General features: G+C 33.8%; 1 protein-coding gene across 5 annotated transcripts in view; it reads right to left on the reverse strand.

The window, feature by feature from the left end:
* Positions 1 to 22,146, reverse strand: part of NFATC1 (nuclear factor of activated T cells 1) — a 202,702-nt gene that overhangs the window by 129,123 nt on the left and 51,433 nt on the right. For all 5 annotated transcript variants that reach the window (XM_074273459.1, XM_074273482.1, XM_074273467.1 and 2 more), the window contains exon 3: positions 11,701 to 11,860. In XM_074273459.1, the coding sequence (XP_074129560.1) occupies positions 11,701 to 11,860 (160 nt within the window). The remainder of the gene's footprint in view (positions 1 to 11,700; positions 11,861 to 22,146) is intronic.

Genomic DNA, 22,146 nt, shown 5'->3' on the forward strand with positions numbered 1-22,146 from the left:
CTCAAAAAGATATTTTAAGAATATCCTCTACAAGAGTAACTTGATGCAATGTTCTCTTTTCCTTTCCTTCACCTACAGGAATGGTAAAGGAGACTTGCCACAAAAATCTTTGATCATTATTGAGGAAAAAAAAGGGAGGTGGGAATTAAAACAGCAAACCCACAGTGCTTTTACTCTAAGTAGACAAGAAGACAAATCAAAAGATGTCCTGCAATGATGAGCATTCAGCTGAATGGGAAAATAAGGATAACTGTTCTAAAATGGTCCCTTATGACCATCAGTTTCCACTCAGCGCAAAGATGTTGCATTCTCTGTGCATAGTTATCATAAATCAGAGTATGCTATGCTGCCCAGAAAGCACGTCAGGAATAGAAAACTTTCATCAGAGATCAGAGACAATGATAATATTAAGAATATACAAATCAAAAGGAACAGATTGTTATTTTTTAAAGTGTGTCAAAATGAAATCACATAATAAAGGTGATAATAGGACTAAAACAAAATTTTAAAATAGGTACAGACAGAAAAAAGAGATGACAAAGCTTAAAAAGATAAGTCCAATTCTTTCTTCAAAATTTTCTTTTGTATCCAATTAGGATCATGAAAAATGCTAACCAAACTGTACAACAGCAGTTCAAAGTGTGGTCCAAAGACACCTTGTGATTCCTAAAATCTTTCACGGGTTTTGCTAGTAGATATGGTGTTCTGTGGATTATTTTGTGGCCATTTGTAAAATCCCTTTAATAACAGATGCAAATCAAGAAGATGTCAGAATAGATAACATGAATGAAAACCTGACATCTTCTTGATTTGCATCTGTCATTAAACCACAGAACACCATATCTACTAGCAACCAAATAAGATATGTAATTGGGGATTGGAGAGAGATAGAAAATAAGACACAGAAATAGCTATCCATTCATCTAACCATCCATCCAGGGAAATAGGCAGATGCACAGAAAGCCAGATAGCTGGAAAATGATTTAGACAAAAGGACAGACAGCCAAGAAAGTGGCATACTGATTAACATTGTAGGAGAATCAAAATTTGGGGCATGATGACGTAAGAGAGGATTTCTAGAAACCATTGTTTAAATTATAAGACAGGTAAACCACAGCAAAGATCTATTTAGAATGATTGCCTCATTAAAAAAAAAAAAACTCCAATTACTCATTTGACTGATGTTCTACAAATAATAGTGTAAATTGTGTATTTTTAAGATAAATTAAATTTACCTTCTTGATACTGAATTTCATTATGCAATATAAAATTGCCTTTAAAACACTGGAGGAAAAATGGGAATAACTAGTTAGATCATATGATTGTTTGAGAGGATAAATGCCTCCAAACTGATTTTTATATCTGGTTAACCATTATCTCTAGGAAAATTGTCACAGACAATTTTTATGCTATTCTCCTTTCTAAAGTGAAGCTGGAGAGAAGATGTCTTCAAAAGCCCAAAAATTGCCATCAGCAACCTGAACTCCAAAAGATACTTTTAGGGGAAAGAATTTACTGAGGCAGGAATTCTTAATCCAAGGTTGATGAGTTTGCTATCTATTAATCTATCTATAAACATCTATAGATAATATCAAGATATAAATATTACCTAGATATGCCAATATGTGTAGATAGAGAGAGATAAACAGATATAATTAGTTTCCTTTTAAATCTATGTATTTTATTTTATCGATTTAAAAACATTATTCTGGAAAGGGGTCAATAGGTTTCACCAGACTACCAAAGGGGTCAATGACTCAAAAGAAGATTAAGAACTATTGGACTAATACAGCAACATTTAATCTCAAGGTAACTTATCTTTTTATCTTTGTATCCTTATCTTTGCAAAGTAGGTACTTAATAAATATTTGATAATTAATGGATTGATTGAGAATTATGACACAATAATTTAAGCAATGACAGAAAAAGGCCCAATGAACTTTAAAAATTAAAGTCCAACCCCATCCCAAGTAACTTTTACAATAAACTTTCTATAGTCTCCTCGTATTTTATTTTGATAGCTGCCAACAAACAGCTGCCAAATCATTTTACTTTTCTGTTTTATCATCCTTTTTATCCTTTCAAACAACCTTTAATTTTGGAAATAAGAAGTGTGAAAAACATCTATTTTTTAAAGTATAGCCATCTTAAAATGAGGCTATAAAATTGGGCTCACAGTCTGGGCTGTTGAGTGGTTGTGTGGACTGTAATGATGAACTGCAACTCCACTAGCAGATGTTTGCCAATTCTTTATATTCTCCAACCTGAGGAGGATGGTATTTCCATCTGTATGAAAGGGTGGTTTGACTATTAATACTTCAAGCAAGGGGATGGTGATGAAAAGAGGTTGCAAAGAAAGATAATAATTTCATCAAGAATAGAACTACTGGCACAGAACGAGAAACAAAATTGGTATCCATTAATTGGGGAATAACTGAAAAAATTGTGGTACAAAAATAGCACAAAACATTATTATTTAGTATGAATTTATGAATATAAGGAATGCTGAGAAATGGAAAGATTTATATGAATGACACTAGAGCAAAGCAAATACAACAATTTAAACAGTGACTGCCAAAAAAAATTAAAGATCCTTAAAAGAAAAAATCAATAAGCATTTTTTCAACATTTGTTATGTTCCAGGTATTGTGTTAAGCACTAGAAAGTCAAAAATAAATAAATAAATAACAGCCAAACTCTTGAGTAACTGAAAAAACTAATGAAAATCCCCAAGAACACTCAATGAAACACACTTCCCTCTATCTCCCTATTCTGCATTCCCCCTCCAAACATACACACACACACACATATACACACACACACCCCAGAGAACACTGAGACTGAGGAGATCTGAGTTCTGTTCTTATATTTTTAACTAATTGACATTCTTAACCAAGTTGTATTACTTCTCTGGTCCTTGATGGCAAAACAAAGATTTTGGGTTCAAGAATGTTTTAAGATACCTTCCAGGTCTATTATTCACTACTTTGTCAATCATAAGCAAAAAGAAAATCAGATGTTGGGTTTACATCTGTTTGCTGGAGTGACATTTGAAAAGTGATTAATAATAAAATAAATATACTAGCTAACATTTATATAGCATTCAGCATGTTCCAGGCATAGCACTAAGAGCCTTACATTTAATTACCTCATTTGTTCCTCATAACAACCCTGTGAGGCCGGAATATATAATTATCTTGCACATGAGGAAACTGAGGCAGACAGAGATTAAGCCCAGGGTCATACAGCTAGTAAGAATCTGAGACTGGATTTGAATTTAAGTCTTCTTGACTCTAGGTCTGGAGCTCTATATACTATACCACTATATTTATATGGCATCACTATATTTCATCTTAAATTAGTTTATCATTAATTCATTTCTCTCTCTGAGTATGTACTTAGGGTTTTCATGCTGAAGGACTGAATAGTCTTGAGGTTTTTTTGTTTGTTTCTTTTTCTAGAAAAATTATCAAGATGAATGGCAAGTATGATTGAATGAATATAGGAATTTACATATGAAAGCTCTGGGTATATACCACATATGAGTATGAATGAGTTCATTCATTAGTCTTATACAAAATTGTCATTCCAGTGGTCAAAGACTCACCATTTAAAAAAACAGGCAATACAATTCTCATCTTGTTATTCAGTCATATCCAACTCTTCTTAGCAAAGATACTGGAGTGGTTTGTCATTTCCTTCTCCAGCTTATTTTATAGATGAGGAAACTGAAGCAAGCAGAGTGAAGTGACTTGCCCAGTGTCACACAGCTAGTAAGTATTTGAGGCCACATTTGAACTCAGGAAGATGGATCTTCTTGCTTCCATTGTATGAGTTAACTGCCTACAATTCTCATCTCCTAATTGTAATATTGATGGCTAAAGGGAGTTCGTCATGCCCTTATCAAATTAATCTGTGGTCTCTTCTTTTTGCAGTCTAATGTTACAGTAATGCTTTTGAGAAGTAAGGATAAGGTTAGGGTATCAGAATCTACTGGTGTTAAAGGATATGCTAAAATAACTCAACACAGGATAAAACTTTGTGGTTATTGAGTTACGCCAAAGACAGGGACTTTTCTATTTTTGTGTGTTTTATAATTACATGCAAGGTCTATTTTTAGACAACTCTCTAGTCCACTATCTTGAAAATAAAACTTTTAAAACCTCTATTCTTTCTTACTTACTTCAAATGCATATTTCTTTTATATTATGAAATTTTTTATATTACTCATAAATAATTTTGATTACAAGGAAACCTGAATTTTGCTTCATCTTCAAGAATATTAGTCAATAGATGATGTTACTGCTTTAACATATTTCTTTCTCATGTCTTAATCTTTCATTTCAAAAATTTTAAGGAAAAATTATTTATATTTCTGAAAAATTCATAATTTTTGACAAATACTTCATTTTTAAAACCATACCAAGAAGCATACTATGGTTTGCTGAGTGATAGAAGAGTTATATCTGATTAGGAGAATGAAGGGAAAAACGTTTGAGAATTACTACTTCAGATAAATATACAGACTCAGAGTGTTGGAAAAGGGAGCAGAGGAGAACATGTGCAGGTTAGGACTAAATAACTGGAGCTTAAATTTATCTGCGATCCTCAGGAACTAAGAGACAAGTTCCACATTTTAATAAATAACTTTTAATAAAGTTCTCATTTTTTTCACTCATACAAAAAGAATGACTAGTGACATTTCATTAGTGCATTTTATTTAGAAAACATTTTGAATACATTATCTTCTATGAGTCTCACAACAGCCTGATAAGGCAGTTAATAACACCATTAACTGATATTTATATAGCAATTTTAAGATGATAAAATGTATACAGACATTATTTCCCTTGGTTGTTTCAACAACCCAGTGTTGAGGACACAGTAGATAACATTCTCCCAATTTAAAAACAAAAACAAAAACAAAAACAAAAAACCAACAACAACTGAGCTTTGGGAAGAGTTAAGTGAGTTTTCAAGTTCAGACAATTAGTGATAATAGCAGAGTTTGAAACCAGTCTTCAGATTCCTCATCCAATATTCCAATTCAAAAATCCCCTCATCCAATTCCCACTCCCACAAAAATAAGCTAGTTCTAAACATTTCAACATAAGAACATTCAGTCTATATAGCTATCTCACCCTTGCCCTAAATCAGAGAAGAAAAAAAAGGATCAGAAATTTAGAACTGGTAGATAGCTTAGAGGCTATCTAGTACAATTCTCTCATCTTACAAATAAAAAATTTGAGGGCTAGAGAGGATGAGAAATTTACCTTTAGTCATACTTATAAACAATAAAGACAAAACATACATAAAGAACTATTTTTTGAACTCCGGTCCTCTGACCTGAATCAGAATTTTCTTTCCATTGTAACTACAATGTCTCCCAAATCATCTCACCAAAAAAAGGTTAAAAGGTTTTTTTAATCAGTTTTTTTTTTTTTTTGGGGGGGGCAGGCATCACCACTAATTGGTTGTTCTGAATTCTGTGGCTCCAGTCATTCCCTTGATAAGAGCCTTGATCTGTATAGTTATAACCTCATGCACATCATCTAGGATCCATTCAAACCTCACTCACACACCAGGGAGGTCCTGAGAGTGAATTTTGTGTATAGACTAGACACATGTTGAGCATGAAAGGAGAATGCCAAGTTGACTTTACTGAGTAAAAATTGTAAATTGATAGCTAGTACTTGTGTTGTGCTTTAATGTTTTCAAAACAATTTATAAATATTACTTCAGTTTATCTTCACAACAGCCCTAGGAGATAGATGCTTTTATTTTCTTCATTTTACATATGAAGAAACTAAGACTGAAAGAGACTGGTTTGTGCAGCTAGTCTGAGATCAGATTTGAATTCTTGATTCCAAGTCTGGCATTCATAAAATGGCTCATTGACATAGAACCTTCACAGATCTTCAAAAGAAGAAAATTAGGGACAGGAGAGAGAGGAAGGAAGAGTAAGGCAGGACCAGGAAACTAAGGAAGCTTGTCCATTACTATTCACAGCTCACCTCCACCATTATTAAACAGATGTGTGTGTGTGTGTGTGTGTGTGTGTGTGTGTGTGTGTGTGTGTGTAAGGGAAGTCAGGTGATATAGTAGACAAAACACCAAGTCTGGAGTCAGAAAGATTGAATTTAAATCTGTCCTCAGACATTCATAAGCCATGTGACTCTGCATAAATCACTCAACCTCTATTTGCCTCAGTTTCTCATCTATAAAATGGAGACACACTGGAGAATAGTAATTACTGTAGTATCTTTGCCAAGAAAACCCCAAGGATGTTGTCCATGAGATCATGCTAGTTAGACACAAGTAGGCACAGCTGAACAATTCCGAAATGTGTATTCATATATATGTATAGACATATATGAAAAGAGAGACACAGAGACCAAGACAGAAAGACAAAGAGATTAAAATACAAAAACTATTCTAAGACTTTTGGGACACTCTGGGTATAGATGAAGCTCTTCAGCTCTAGTCTCCTTCATTCTTCTCTAATTATCCTGCACAACACCAGGAGTCATAGTCTAACTTCCTCCTATTCAACCTTTCTCCCTCACTCTACTTATTCCAATCCACGAGGCTAATCCACAAAGCATACATCTAACATCTAGATGGAATTCTATATGAAACTATGCTTACTAACCAGAAACTAGTAAAACACAAAGGTAGATTTGATTGAGTATTTGTCATACCACTGATCTTCACTGGGCATTATCCTTTAAGGAGATAACCATATTAAAGGAAGAACAGGAAAATCTATTCAAGTTTTAAGTTACTCCTGAAAAAATAAAGTATTGTTTCCTGTAGTTTTTTGTTAAGGACTATGCCTAAGTGCACTGTAAGGGGCAAGTCAATTCTCCAAGAGCCTCCACAGCTGTAAACATCTGAAGGCGTTGCAAAGCAGCCTTTACTGACACAGGTGTTGCTTGTGGACTAGGAAAATAAATTGGAGGCATGGGGAAGAGGAGAGAGGTCAGACAATGCTATGGCCTCTTAGTGGAGAGGTCAGAGAACAGCAACTCAGTCTCCTTGAATCACCATTATCCTCTCAGAAGAAGAGAAGAAAAGGTCTACCAGAGGTAAAGCAAAGTTACATATTGTGTTCCCAACAGATTTTATTTCTATTAACTCATAAAGGTTTTAAACAAGTTACTCACCCTCTATTAATCAAGAAAGACCAAAAGAGCTGGAACCATGTAATACAACTGAAGTCTAAGGAAGCAAAGTGAATTAAGGTCACACAGTAAATGATAGAACTGGGAGGTGAAGTTAAGATCTGTGACTCTGAAGCCTATGCTTTATTCCACTACTACATGGAACTATATGCTGAAATTGGAATCTGGAAAACCCATCTTCCCAAAATTCAAGTCTGGGCTCAGAAAATAGCTGTGTGATCTTAAAAAAATCACTTTATTCTGCCTTAGTTTCCTCATCTGTAAAATAAGCTAGAGAAAGAAATGGCAAACCACTTTAGTATCTCTACCAAGAAGCACTCAAATGGGGTTAAAAAGGGTTGGATGTGACTGAAAAACAACTGAATAATAACACTGAGCTGTCTCAATGTAGTAATGATAACCACTACATTCTTAGTGAAATATTGTGACAAGACTAATGATACCTAAAAGTTTTGAATTTCTAGAAAGAAAGGTGCTAAATATATGCAACCTATTTCCATGATCTGCATGGCTTTTATACCTTCCTAAGAAAAACTACAATAAATCTATGTCCTCAACTTTTACTGAAAACAGTTTTTCTGTAGTAACATAACTTCACTTTCATTTCTCTTCTTTCTGAGTCTTCTTTCCTTTCTCAGTGTACTTTCTTTTCCACTCAGCAATAGCATTCTTTCATTCACTAAAAACTGAAGCAGGATAGAGGAGGGAAATATCTGTAGTTATTTAGGCTAACTAAAATGCTGGCATTTTTACCACTTTTTCCACCTACCAAGATGGAAACTTGAAATGTCAGACTGGCCATGATGCACTAATGTCCCTCCATCGACATCTCCTCACATCATACAGAGACCTGAGGAGGTATTAATTGGCATCAAATGTGTGGCTACAAGTATCACTTTAATATCATTCACATATGTTCAACTAAAGTGCTTAGCTTTTCAGCATACTTCCTTCTGACTCCATTTCACTGATTTTTGGCATTTAAAACCAACTATTTTTTTCTTGTGGCCTTCCTTCCCTCTTCATTTATTTCAATGGAACAATACACAAATACTGTAAGCCCTGCTGAGGGCCCTTTCCAACTTGTATGATTTTCCAAATAACAGGGTTGGGAAGACTAGTTTCATGATTGGGGGCAAAGAAAAGAAACACTGTATGTATTCTGCACAACCTGAAGCTATAGGCCAGATGAAAAGATTCTGTCCTCTAATGTAGTCTTTGAAAGTTAGTGACTTACCATTTAAAAAAAAAAATACCTTTCAAAGTTTTAGGTAAAACCTGTGGCAAAAAGGAAAAGCTAATTCCTCAAGAACTTATCTGGTTTTTTTTTTTTTTTAATTTAACTTTCTCAAGGTAAAAAGTAGTAACAGAAGGTAAATGTTTTGTCTGTTTCCTTGCTACCAATGAAGCTTACTGGTTAAAGACCTCATCCTCAATGTCCTAATCCTGAAGCAAAGTAAACCTTTTTTTTTTTTTTTTTTTTTTTTTTTTTTTTTTTTTTTTTTTTTCAAAATGTTTATGAGGTGGGGAAATGCCACACTGAGTCACCATTAAAAGAGCCAAATTCTACCCTCAGATGTATGCAGGAAAAGTACTAAAGTCAACATGAGCTGCAGACATTCATCTGAGGGTAGAATTTGGCTCAGGAACCTTGGGCTCCTTTTACATAGACCTCTGCTTTCTGACTGTTCCCTCTGTGCTCCTCTCTTCACTTAGAATTTACTCACCAACTTGACCATGTTTATTATTCTGAATGATAACAAGACCATGTGGCATTTGTCATACACAAAGCAGTGAGGAAAATAAACTGCCTACTCCTTCCAGCCTCTTCATAAAAGAGAAAGCAACACAGACTCACACACTCATAGAATTACCAAATTGGAGGACCTTCAGAGCTCAGGTTTGTAGCTGAGCGGGAATCCTTTTTACATTATTCTAAACAAATGGTTATCTAGCCTGTAGTCAAAGAGATTCTTCTATTTCTTTTTGCTGGAACTCTTGTCTTCCCAGAAATCAGCTGGAGTCAGGATCACCAAACGACTTTATTCTTGATCTTTTATGGTCAAGGTCAGGGGGTTAGGTCTAGCAATCTCACACACACCTTCCTCCCTCAAATGCCATGAGTGACTGATTCAGCTTCAGCATCTCAATTTCCTCTCCCTCCTCCTACTCCTCCCACACACGTCACTTCCCCCTCTTTGTTCCACCAATCAAGTCAGCACAGAACAGCTGGGGAGGGTCAACCTTCAAACAAGTTAATAGGGAACCATCCAATTGGCAATTAGTCTCACGTGCTCCATTATCCAAGTGCATTTGCCCAGTTCTAGCCCTTTACATCTTTTATTTAAGAGAAATTGGAGGGAGAAATGGGAAACTTTAAAAAAAAAAAAAAAATGAACATAACTGATTTACAAAAAAAATTTAATAACATTGAAAAAACCATATTTTACATTATTATGAGATGTACGTGTATATACATATATATGCATATTTATAAAGGTAGCTTGATAGTTCAATGGGCAGTGCTGAACCCAAAGTCAGTCAGTAAATATTTATTAAGTACTTATTATATGCCAGGTACTGGGCTAAATATGGAGTTCAGATGTGGCCTCCAATATTTACTAACTGTGGGATCTTTATTTGACCTATATCTGCTTTAGTTTCCTCATCTATAAGATGTAGATATTAAGAGTACCTACCTCCTAGGGTTGTTTTGAAGATAAAATGAAATCATATTTTTGAAGTGCTTTGCAAATATTAAAATAATGCTAGATATTATTATTTTTATGTGGCATATAGAATCAATAGTTTCCTTTTTATATGTGGTCCTTAATTGGATCAAATAAACAAAAGTTTCTCTAATCCCTAATTGAATGGAGGATTATTTAAATCACTGGGCAAATACAGATGAAGCCTGAATAATGTTTAACCTCAAGTGAAGATTCATAGGTTTGCCATTGTCCACTAAATAGTGTACTGTCATCCTCAGTTCTTTTCTATACTAATTCTGTGTTATCAGCTACAAGGTAGGACACAGGAAAGTTTCATATTTAAGACTGATATAGGACTGAAAGGATAACTATGGTTTGTTTTTTGAAACTTGCCTGACCATGGTTTATAGACTGGGCTGTGATCATAGAATCATAGAATTAAAAATTAGCTTAGCTATTATTTAGAGATGAGAAAACTGAATTCCAATAAGCTTTAAGTGACTGCTCCAAAGTTTGCTAAGATAGGCTGGCTCCAACTTTGACTTTCACTACTTTAAACTTTGGCTTTTATTCAGTCATTTCAATCATGTCCAACTTTCCTGATCCTGTTTGGGGTTTTCTTGGCACAGATATTGAGGTGGTTTGCCATTTCCTTTGCCAGCTTATTTTATAGATGAGGAAAATGAGGCAAACAGCGTAAAGTGACTTACCCTGTGCTACATTGCTTGTGTTTGGGACAAGATTTGAACTTGGGAAGATGAGTCTTCCTGATTCCAGACCAATCACTGCACCACCTAACTGCCCCCAAAAAACAAAACCAGAAAACTTTGGCTTAGATTGTAGCCAAAATGTAAATGAGATATAGCCAAAGTACTCAACATAATCCTGACAAATATTAAAATTTAGTCACTGAAGATGTCACTTGAAAATTAAAAAAAAATCATCATATTATCAGGCTAACTTTGCTTTCTTTTCATTCTTTTTTTCTCTATCCTAAAGCACAGTAACAATGTAAACAGCACCATGGGAACCCCTCAAATCCGTTGAAAGCAGCTCAGAAGATAAAAGAAAAAGACCACTTTCTCCACTCTCCCTCAGTGATACATACTGCCACCGTCTGGAAAGTTAGAAAAATTCCCAGGTTGATATAAAGCATCTTCTGCCTTTTTTGTACTGTTCATCTTCTAAACTCAATGGTTTGACTTTTTAAAAAAAGTTTTTGATATCATTTGTTTATAATTTATAAGGGAGCCATGAGTAATAGAAAATGTATAGGGATGGACAAACTAAGAAAGGTTGTCAGTGCCCTGAATTTCTCATAAGGATGATATTATCTTAGACAGCAATCTATCTTCCCAACATTGCCTACTTCTCAGAAGCAGAAACCTGGCTCCAAATTTAGCATGTTTGGTTTTTTTAGGCATTAACTTTGGTTCAACAGCTATAGGGACCCCATAAAGATCCTGGAAAGAAATATTACAAACTCTTTGCTAAATATATTAAAGAGAAAGCCAGCATTTAGAATACTTAAAAAAAAAAAAAAGACAACCCAAACCACCTATCTTCTTATGAGTGGATCAGTGTGGAAGGAAGGAAATATGGAAGGAGGAAAAGGGGAGAAAAGGGAAAAGAGAGCAAGAGGAGGCAAAGGAAGCAGGGAGGAAAGGAGCTGAGGAAAAAAATATAAAGAAGGAAGAGCTGCACTTCTTTTCTTTCCAAAGATAGGATATGGACTACCAAAAAGTATAAATTTCAGGTGGTATGTCAGAACAAACAAACCTTTCTGTCTTGAAAAATACTTATACCTGCACAATAGGGTGTCCTCCTGCAGATGCCTTCACAGCCCCTCGACTTCCTTCAGTTTCATAATGAGCTCTGTGGTGGGATTTGGGCTGTACTTCAATCCTAAGTTCATAAGGTCCTGAGTGAGATGGCAGCTGCCAATCAAGGGCAGGCAGAGACGGGCTGAAATGGAAGACAAAAAAGCATTAAATATTAACAACTAGTGTATTAACACAAACCACAAGTATCTAAATCTATTACTTTAGGGGCCAGGATTAGCAGTCCATCCTTCACCATCTTACATTAAAAATTTCCATCAATAAGGATAATGCCCTGACATAAGTAATTTAAAAGTCTTTGTAAAAAGCCAATGGCTACTTTAGGATGATGTATGGGGAAAGCCTTGTCAATGTCTCAATCTCTGTAAGGTTTTTTAAATAAAATGGAAACATTTTCTAAACCCAACCTTAAAGTGTTTCCCTCTCTGGTACTAGATTTACATCAATTATTTAACCTTAAAATAAAAATCAATCCTAGAATGATATGTAGACAACTTTAAAACCAAAGAAGTTCAACCTTTGGTCTGAGAGTCAGGACATCTGTGTTCTAGTCTTGGTTCTATCAATAATTAACTGAAAATCCTAGAGGAGTCATTTAATCTCTATGGCCTCAGTCTCCACATCTATAAAATTAGGGTATTGAACTATATTAAACATTTTTTAACCTGGAGTCCAAGAACTTATTTTTAAAAGTTTTTGATAACTATAGCTCAACATAATTGGTTTCCTTTGTAATACCACACATTTTTGGTACTTTAAAATATTATTCTGAAAAGAAATCTAGTTTCTCCACACTCTCAAAGAGGGCTATGATGCCAAAAAAAAAAAAATTAAGAATCCCTGGACTAAATAGAACAAAATTTCTGATTCCATAAAAGAATGATTAAGAATCTAAAAGAACAATTTAAAGAAATTTTTAAATTGTAGTTCACAAATCAGTATTAGTAAGATGCACATTTAGCTGTACACATATTTAATAAGCAAATTCCTAATTCTTATACTACAGTGTGCTCTTATCTTATTAAAAAAAGAAAAAATACATAAAATTACATGACTTTGAAAACAACAACAACAAATCTTCTGAATATCATGTTAGGATTTTTCTGATAGACACTCTGAATGGAAGGATTAGCTATTTTATTGGTAACAAACAAAAAAAGTAAAGAAGAAAATGCAATCTCAACTGAATTCTCAAGTCCCTTGCTCAATCCAATATAGACGATTTTTATTACCACATCCTGCTCTCCTGAAATCTAGATGTGTAGAAGAACCAAAAATTGAATATTAGATCAATTCTTGCTCTCTCCCAAATTTAGGAAAGTGGTACCTATGAAAATTGTTGCCATTGATATATACACTTTGAGGTTAGGGTATGGCAGGTATGGTTAGCTTTTGGTCTGTCCCTGTCAATATTGTAGGGATGGCAACCTTAGTATGGAGCTGTCTTTTGCACTAAGTTTCTATTAGTTTCATTTCCTTTTTTCTTCAAATCTCATTCTGTCCTCGTCTTATAAAGGAAGTTTTTTTTTTTTTTTTTTGAGAGTTTCAACCTTTAAGCCCTATGTAAAAATTAGCTATTATAATAATAGGTTCTCTTGGGCCATCACAGTCATCACCTTACTCTGCCTCCTAGGAGTTGGATGCTGAATAAAACTGAAAATAAGTCTACACAACTGCAGTGGAAATATAATTGGCTAAGAGAGCTGGTCAATCCAATTCATGCCATTCCATTAAAGGCATGAACTGATATTTCTTCACCTTCACCAAACCATGAGAATTGGCCACAGGTAATCGGAACAACAAAATTTTTCATTCCTTTCCAGTTCTGCCGAACTTTCATAAGCTTGTCTCAGATATATTACTTATCTATACTTAGATACACTTGAATATAATGCTACTTGGATATACTTATAATATCCCTTAGTTACTTAGAATCCACTGATGTGACTATAGATCAAAAAGATGAATTTGACTCCCCAAGTAGCAACAATGAAGGAATAACCACTTGGAAAAAATTAATTCCTCCAAACAGAAATCAGTCAATCAAGAAGTATTTATTAAGCACTTACTTATGGTGTGAGGCACTATGCTAAGCATAAGGCATACAAAAAAAGGCAAAAATAATTTCCGTCCTTGACAAATATTCTAATGAGACAAATAACTAGATACAGAGCAGACACATATGCAAATAGAGTCTAATTTCAGAGGGAAGGACATTATGAACTAGAAAATTAGGAAAGGCTTTTTGGAAAAAAAAGGTTGTATTTGAGCTATCTTGAAGGAAGGCAGGAAAATCAAGAGATGGATGGAGGTGAGGAAGGAGAACAGTCCAGACTTGGGGAACAGCTTGTGAGTGCATAAGAACTGGAAGATGTAGTATCATGAGAAGAATAGCAAGTAGGCCAGTGTAGGTGGATAGTAGATTACATAGGGGAAAATAGAATATAAGAAACCTTGAAAGAAAGAGCAGAATTATATTGTGAAGGGCTTCAAATACCAAATACAACATTTTATATTTGACTCAGACTGTAATAAGGAGCCAACTAAAGTTTATTGAGTGTGGTTTTAGGGATGACTGTTGAATAGAAGGGGTTAAGGACAAGGAAGTGACATGGTCAGACCTGTGCTTCAGAAAGATCAAGTTTGGCTGTTAAGTGAAGAATGGATCAGTTTACAGAGAGATTTAAAGCCAGGAAACTATTTGGAATACAGTATATATTATATCAGACAAGTAGCTCACTCCACATGATGGTCTACAATGCCTTCTCCATGCTCAATTCAAACCAGATTTTTTTATTGCGCTGATCACTACCACACTGTTTATATTATCACTCCCCTCCTCACAAACTTCCATGGTGTCTCTATAAGAATTTTCTAATTCCCTTCCAATATGGCCCCAATATATTTTCCCTCGTTTTCTTCTCACTATATGCTGTCTAACCTATAGTTATATTAGATCATTTACTATTACCTCAATATACCAAGTATTTTGATGCCTCTAAATTTTGCTTAACTATTCCCTCTGCTATAAATGTCCTCCTTTCCTCTTTCCCTAAGTTTGTAAGTCAAAATTCTGCCTTACCCAACCTTTAAGGTTCAGTTCAAATGCCATGTCCTTCATGGTCTTCCCTAAGCCCCGTTTTCTATAGAATAATTTTCATGCCTATGACACAGCATGTTTTGCCTTGTACTGGAATTACTCCCTCCACCATTTGAATTTTCTCTTTTAGGACAGAAATTGGGACTTATCTTCATATTTCTCTAGCACCTAGAAGAATTACTATCATGTAGCTGATACTTTACAATTTATCTATTTGAATGAATTCAATTGAATTGTTTTCTAATTATTTCACTCTGGTTTTGTTACACCAAATACATTGTAAACTCTTTGAAATTGAATTCTATGTCTTATGCTTTATATTTATTCCTACAATATTTAAGATCTAATACCATTCTGGGGATATAGTAAGCATTCAAGAAGCTACAGAGTCACTGACTAATATCTATATTTTGGAGAAGGAAATGGCAAACCACTCCAGGATCCTTGCCAACAAAAACCCAAATGGCTCATGAAAAATCTGACACAATTGAAAAATGACAACATCAAAATCTGTATGCCTGAAAAGTTGTGCTTAAAACAAGGATTTGGATTCAAACAAACTGTAAGCAAAATATTAAAATAAAGAATATCAACTTATTTAACTCTGAATCAAACATAAATAATATTTTTTTCAAGAAAGAGTAAATAACACCAAAGGCTATTTGTTATTGTTTAAAGGGAAGAAATAGTTCCAAATAAAATCAAATTCTAACTATTTTCTAAAACAACCAAACATCCAACTATTCTTTAACCTATCTGACATCATTCACTTCTCATTTCTGGTGTATTTGAATTTATGTAAATTGAATCCTAATTTAAATTCACTGAGTAAAGTTAACCTAAAAGTTAACATTTTTACAAATCTGGATTTATGTTTACAGAAGATTGCTTTTAGCATAGCATACTTGTCTTGTCATGAAAGTTGTTTTTTTTTTGTTGTTGGGTTTTTTTTTTAAAGAATGGATATTATTTCTCCAATAAGCTATTTCCATAGCACTCTTGCACTGCATCCTGAAAAAGGCCACAGAAAGAGTGAGTTTCATAGCCTGCATTCATTCAGAATTTTTTTAAGTGAATTGAGCTTGAAGGTAATTCCTAAATTTGTGACATCCATTTGACATACTTGTTAACACAATTACAATACAAAGATTCTTTTAGGAAAATTAGTACTGTGCCTAGGAGCTAAGGTGTTGTCTCTACTATGCACTTACAAAATATATATAAAAACAAAACAAAATATCAACCGCACATTTGTTTGCTATTATATTGCCCAAAGAACTGCTTGGTTAATTGGATTTTTCCACTTTTGAGCTGGCCATTTTGGGCTTGTAGAAACACAATCAGAGCATCCTTTGCTATAGTTATTGAGGTATAAAAATTTGTTCTTCTCAACCTCAGAATTAAAAAAAGAAGTCATTTATTAAGAATATATAAATATATGTGTATAGCCAGGATTATGAAATCCTAATGTGAGTCCTCTGCCAAATCTGACTGGTCAGCTCTGGGAAATCAAGAGTTAGTTTCATCTTATAAAAGAAAAGAACTTATATTTTTTCTGGGGTTTTAATGTTTTTTTACAGATGTTTTCCTTTTATTCTTGGATCTAGTCTTCTGTACTTTAAGTAAAATAGTATCCGATTAAAATATTTTCATACCATTAGTCCAGCTGTACACTTTTTTCCTTTTAACTGTGTCTTACAGATTTCTAAGGGAATATCCTCATGCTGAACCACTAAAGGATCAAGCTTATTAGCAAAATAGAATGTTTTCATTTAAACATGGTCTTTAGAAACTGTTTTTTTTTTCATTGAAAACAAAGAATAAAAGTGGATAGACCTAACAGATTATCTGGTCTAATTTTTAAATTTTCAGGCAATGGCCACTATCCAGATAAATGAGGCAATTGCCTAGTGAATTTTTTTTTAAGCTGTGTAAACACAACCTAAGTAAACAATTTAAAAGTATGTTGTAATCACATGAACAATGAAGGTGTGATAAATGTATACATAGTCCACATCATAGGCTGCTTAGGTGTGGCACGGAGATGCCCATGATGAATAACAGTGACCATCATATCTGGTCTTACAATCCATCATCAGGTGCCATAGTAAGTTCTGGCCAGTATTAAATAACAATTAAATGACAGTTTTCCTGATGAAGGAAGTGCTGTGATGTATTTAACAGTTTCTGGGCTGTGGCTGTCAAAGGTATTTCCTATTTGAGGTTATCTTCATCATACAATTAATTTCCTGTAGCAATGCCTGGCTAAAGGAAAGGCAAATGAGAAAAAGCCTTAGTTAGGGAGAGTGGGGAGAGAAAATAATCTATTATGATGGTAGAGTCTACCCTTCTGAGGAGAAGTGGAAATGAATTTGTCTTAAAAGAATCAAGAGCTATAGAATTATTACAACTTTTCAACATACGCAGGTACTTCCTATAACAGGGAGTTTTTCTTTAAATTATTTCAAGACAGGATAGAAGCATCATAATAAGTTATTATTATATAATTATAAATACTTATAAACATCCCTTTTCATAAGGTTTTAGAATATCTATTTGGAATGTCTGCACTCATTTTTCTTATTTGAGGGGGGTGATCTATTAGATGCTGTCAGTACCAAAGAAGAAAACTCTCTTCTGCTACCCCCATAACTATCAAACAGCTAATAAGTAATGGAGTAATGGGATTCATCTAATAAATGTGACAAATAAAAGATACACAATTAAGTCATCTCCCATTCATCCCCTGTCAGCATTATGCAGTGAGAGGAACTTGGCTCAGTTGGTTCCAAGGAGAAAAAATTGTTTAGTTCTTCAGAGCATAAGGTCATATTAATTTTCCTAACTATAAAGAACTATAAAATATTTTCACTTGCAATCATAGACTCATAGATGGGATTTAGAACTGGAAAGGACCTTAGAAATCAGCTAATCTAACCTAATCATCTTATAGCTGAGGCAAATGACTCCCAAGGAAGCAAAATGATTTAGCCAAGTTCACAAATATATTAAGTGATTCCTCTGTGCTCAAACTCCAAATTCAGGATGCAATTCCATATTGCCTCTACGAAAGGGATATTTTTATACTGTGTACACTCTTGTAAAACTCTGAGCTTTCCAAAAACATGATAATTTGAGTATTTGTGAATCTAGATCTGTTTATATATCTTATGAATTAAGAAATATGTCAAAAGTCAAAGGTAAGTGCTTAGTTTGACAATTTGGATTTTGTATTTCCAGTAGACAAAATACAATTTAAAATTTTTACTCTCTTTACTGTTCAGATTAAAGAATTGTAATCTCTTAATATTTTTATTATCCCTACCATGACCAATTAAGCAAACAACCCAATTCCTTCTTTACAACTAATTAATCTCAAGTCTATAATGATCATACCTATATATAGGAAAAGATTAATCACATTTTTCTATTATCAATGGACTTTCCTGGGATAGATCTGGCTACCCTAGTCAGTGTTAGATTTGAAGGAAGCCATAAAATTGAGTTCAGGTATAACAGTAATTTAGTCACATAAAAAACATCTTCAAGTTTATTAAATCAAAAAGTCAAGAATGGTTAGTTGGAACATGCACAACAAACAAATACAAATCACTTCAAACAATAAAGAAATATTTCTAAGTTACAGATAGAAATATCATTGCAAATGTCCAGTCTCTTTAATTTGCTCATATCTATCTTATTCAATAAGACAGAATTCCCCCTCTTTCAGAAAATAGTGTTAGTAAGAATTAAATATCCAAAAAACTACATAGATGAAGAAAAATTTTATTAAGACCCTCAAGATTCTAGACTATTGGCCAACAACAATAAAAAAAAAACAATATTTTAGCCATCCTCTGTAGCACATTGGCAAACCCACACAGTATCTATCTATATTTATATATTGAGAGTGGGGACAGGGAGAGAGATTACCTTTAATTTATCCTGTAGGTATCTTATTGTTTACATGTTGTCTCCCATTAGACTCTAAGTTTCTTGAGAACAGGAATAATCTTTTGCATTTGTTTGTATCCTTAGTGTACCATGCTACAAACATAATAGGTGCTTAACAAATTCTGATTGACTAACCAAAAATGGTTATATAAACACAATTTTCTCTAGGACATAGAAAATAACATCAACACTAGCAGAAGGAATCAAAATCATATGAGAATAAGATAAAGTACCTATCATTCTCACATCCTGATATGCTACTATGCTGCATTTGTCCCAAAGATATTTTAAAAAGTTGTACTTAATTCTGATGGAAGTGGATATCTTCAATAAAGAGAAGATCTAACTCAGTTCCAATTGATCAATGATGGACAGAATCAGCCACACCCAGAGAAGGAACCCTGGGAAATGAGTATAAACTGTTTGCATTTTTGTTTTTCTTCCCAGGTTATTTTTACCTTCTGAATCCAATTCTCCCTGTACAATAAGAGAACTGTTGGGTTCTACACACATATATTGTATCTAGGATATACAATAACATATTTAACATATATAAGACTGCTTGCCATTTGGGGGGGTGGAGGGAGGGAAGGGAAAAGTCAGAACAGAAATGAGTGAAAGGGTCAATGTTGTAAAAAAATTACCCAGGCATATGTTCTGTCAATAAAAAGTTATAATAAAAAAAGATGAACTTATATTTGAAATTGTTATATCATTTTTCATTTGTGTCTTATTCTTTGGTGACCCCAGTTTGGGTTTTCTCTGCCAAAAACAAAACAAAACACAAAAAAAACAAAAACACTGAAATGGTTTGCCATTTCCTTCTCATTTTACAGATGAGGAAACTGAGCTTTGCCCAGGGTCACACAGCTAGTAAATGTCTAAAGCCAAATTTGAACTCATAAATATGGAGTTTCCTTGATTCTCAGGCTCAGAGCTCTATTTCCTACTGCACCTAGCTGGAACTTGAGTGAATAAAATTTGGACAGTGGCTTATGCTACTTGGATTTCAAAGAAATAAAGACTGATTAGTTAGTCAAGAGAGGTAACTCAGTTCTCTGTTTATCACTTGAGTTTTCCTTTCTTTCATGGGAAGTTCTCCTAGTGGGAAAATTACAAGTATATTTATTTTTGCAGGTATTTGTTTTCTCTTGCCACTGATGAGATGAGCTTCAAAAAAAAGTTGGAATTTAGTATTAGAGAAGAATTGTGACATTAGCCAATATCCAAAAGGCCAATATAAATGTAAAAGTCAAATGGAATTTCTATTCTCAGCTTCTTTTTAAAGCTCTTTGTAAAGATTTGAACAGAGGTTGGAAGTACCAAAAGTAGATAGATCAATTGTCATGAAAAAGATACACACACACATTATCTAAGACTCAACAAAAGGGCCCCAATTTTTCTTACATAGTAAAAAATGATATTAATTTGATCTTCCTTCTCTCAACAGAGACAGTAGAGGGGCAACATAGACAAATTCATCCCCATTTTCACTTCCCTTGCTAAGAATGGGAGAGGGGACCTCTGTGGTACAGCAGCGGTTTCTTTGAGCATCAGGAGCAACGGCAATGAAGGCATGGGGGGATAACTCATTAGTTACTGCTTAAAACAACTGGGAACTAAGATAGTTGAGGGTATAGATGTGGAAATGGCTTCTCTTTTTATAATATTTTATAATTCAACTACCATTTTCCCCAATAACTATAGGGTATATCCAGGATGTGGGTCAATAACAATTCTGACCCAGGTTTGTTTTTTTGTTTGTTTGTTTGTTTGTTTTTTATCAGAACTTTAAAAGGTTAGCCTACATGATGTAATAGATTATGTTTTAAAAACAAACAACAAAGGAAAAACAATTAGCAGACAGAAAAGATCCCAGTTTAGTTCTAGTATTTATCGATACTTTAAGTAATATATTAGACTATGGTATTTTCATGGCAGACCAGCCTGCCATGATGTAATATAAATGAAAAAGGGGGGGGGGGGAAATTGGTCACATTTCACTAACTAAGATGCTAAAATTTAGAGTTTCAATTGTTCGAGGTCTCCAATGTATGGAGGGAAAATAAGATTTGCTATCCCTCTTTCAATCATGCTGTTTTTCAGTATTTATTTGACTGTCCAAGTTCTCATGAGAAAACTTTCAAATTTTGACTTGATCTTTTTGTTGCTTCTACATAGGAAAAATCTGTGGTTTGGGCTTTTTTTTTTCTTTAAGTGAATCTTAGTTAGCATAAAAGACACCTACACACTGTGATCCAAATTAGATAATTAAAAAGTCTTTCTGGTTTTACCTGTTTCCCTTTTTACTGATTATTGGCATTCTTCGGTTAAGCTATCTTCTAAATGAATGAAACTTGGGGATGCATGAATCCCTAGGATAAGAAATTTTACTCTGAGTATTAAAAAAAAAACAAAACAAAAAAAAAAAAAACAGTTATACAGGATGTGACCACAAGGAAGCCTGCTTTTCCTCTACATCTGGCCAGAGGTGACATCATATTCATATTTTACATAGAGTCTTTTTATAAAATGAAAGAATTTCATGAACAGCACCATTCATTTCAGCATGAATTACACACATGCACTGAAAATGTAGGTATTTGTTAAATTATAGGCCTTAACCTCTGGTTTTAATATCTGCACCCTTCATAATTATGACTCAAAGATTGATCACCTAATATATCTTCAGGAAACCTTGGGTTTTGTCATATCTACAAAGAAAGTCATTTTTTGTTTTTTGGGTTTTAAGTTTTTAATTAATGTTTCTCCAGGATTGTCCCTCCCCTCCCACAGAGCCATCTCATATAACAAATAGTACTTTTTAGAGACAAAAAAGGGAAATAAAAATAAGAGGGGAGAAAATCAGCACAACTGATGAATACATAGAAAAAATCTGATGTGCAGTGTGGAATACTCTATCTCCACACACAAAAATGGCTTGGTGATATCTTCTCATTTCTTCTCCTTTGAATTATGCCTCATCATTATAATTTTGTTACATTAACTTTTAAATTTTTTGTCATTTTTCTATCCATTCATATTGTTGTAGTTCTTGTACATACTGTTTTCTTGGTTCTGCTTACTTCTTCAAAGTAACTTCTACTTCAAATATATATTTTTCCATACTTCTCTGCATTCATCACATACATCATTTTTTACCTAACACTTGTATTTCTTTATATTCATATGCCACAATTTGTTTATCAATTTCCCAATTCATGAACATCAATTTTGTTTCCAATATTTTGCTATCACAAAAAAAATTCTGCTCTAAATATTTTGAGGTAAAGGAAGATTTTTTATTAATGATTTTCTTGGGATATAAGGAGTCTCAGAGTCAGAGTTTGTGAATA

Source organism: Sminthopsis crassicaudata, chromosome 1, assembly GCF_048593235.1.
Source record: "Sminthopsis crassicaudata isolate SCR6 chromosome 1, ASM4859323v1, whole genome shotgun sequence".
In the NCBI taxonomy this organism is placed as follows: domain Eukaryota; kingdom Metazoa; phylum Chordata; class Mammalia; order Dasyuromorphia; family Dasyuridae; genus Sminthopsis; species Sminthopsis crassicaudata.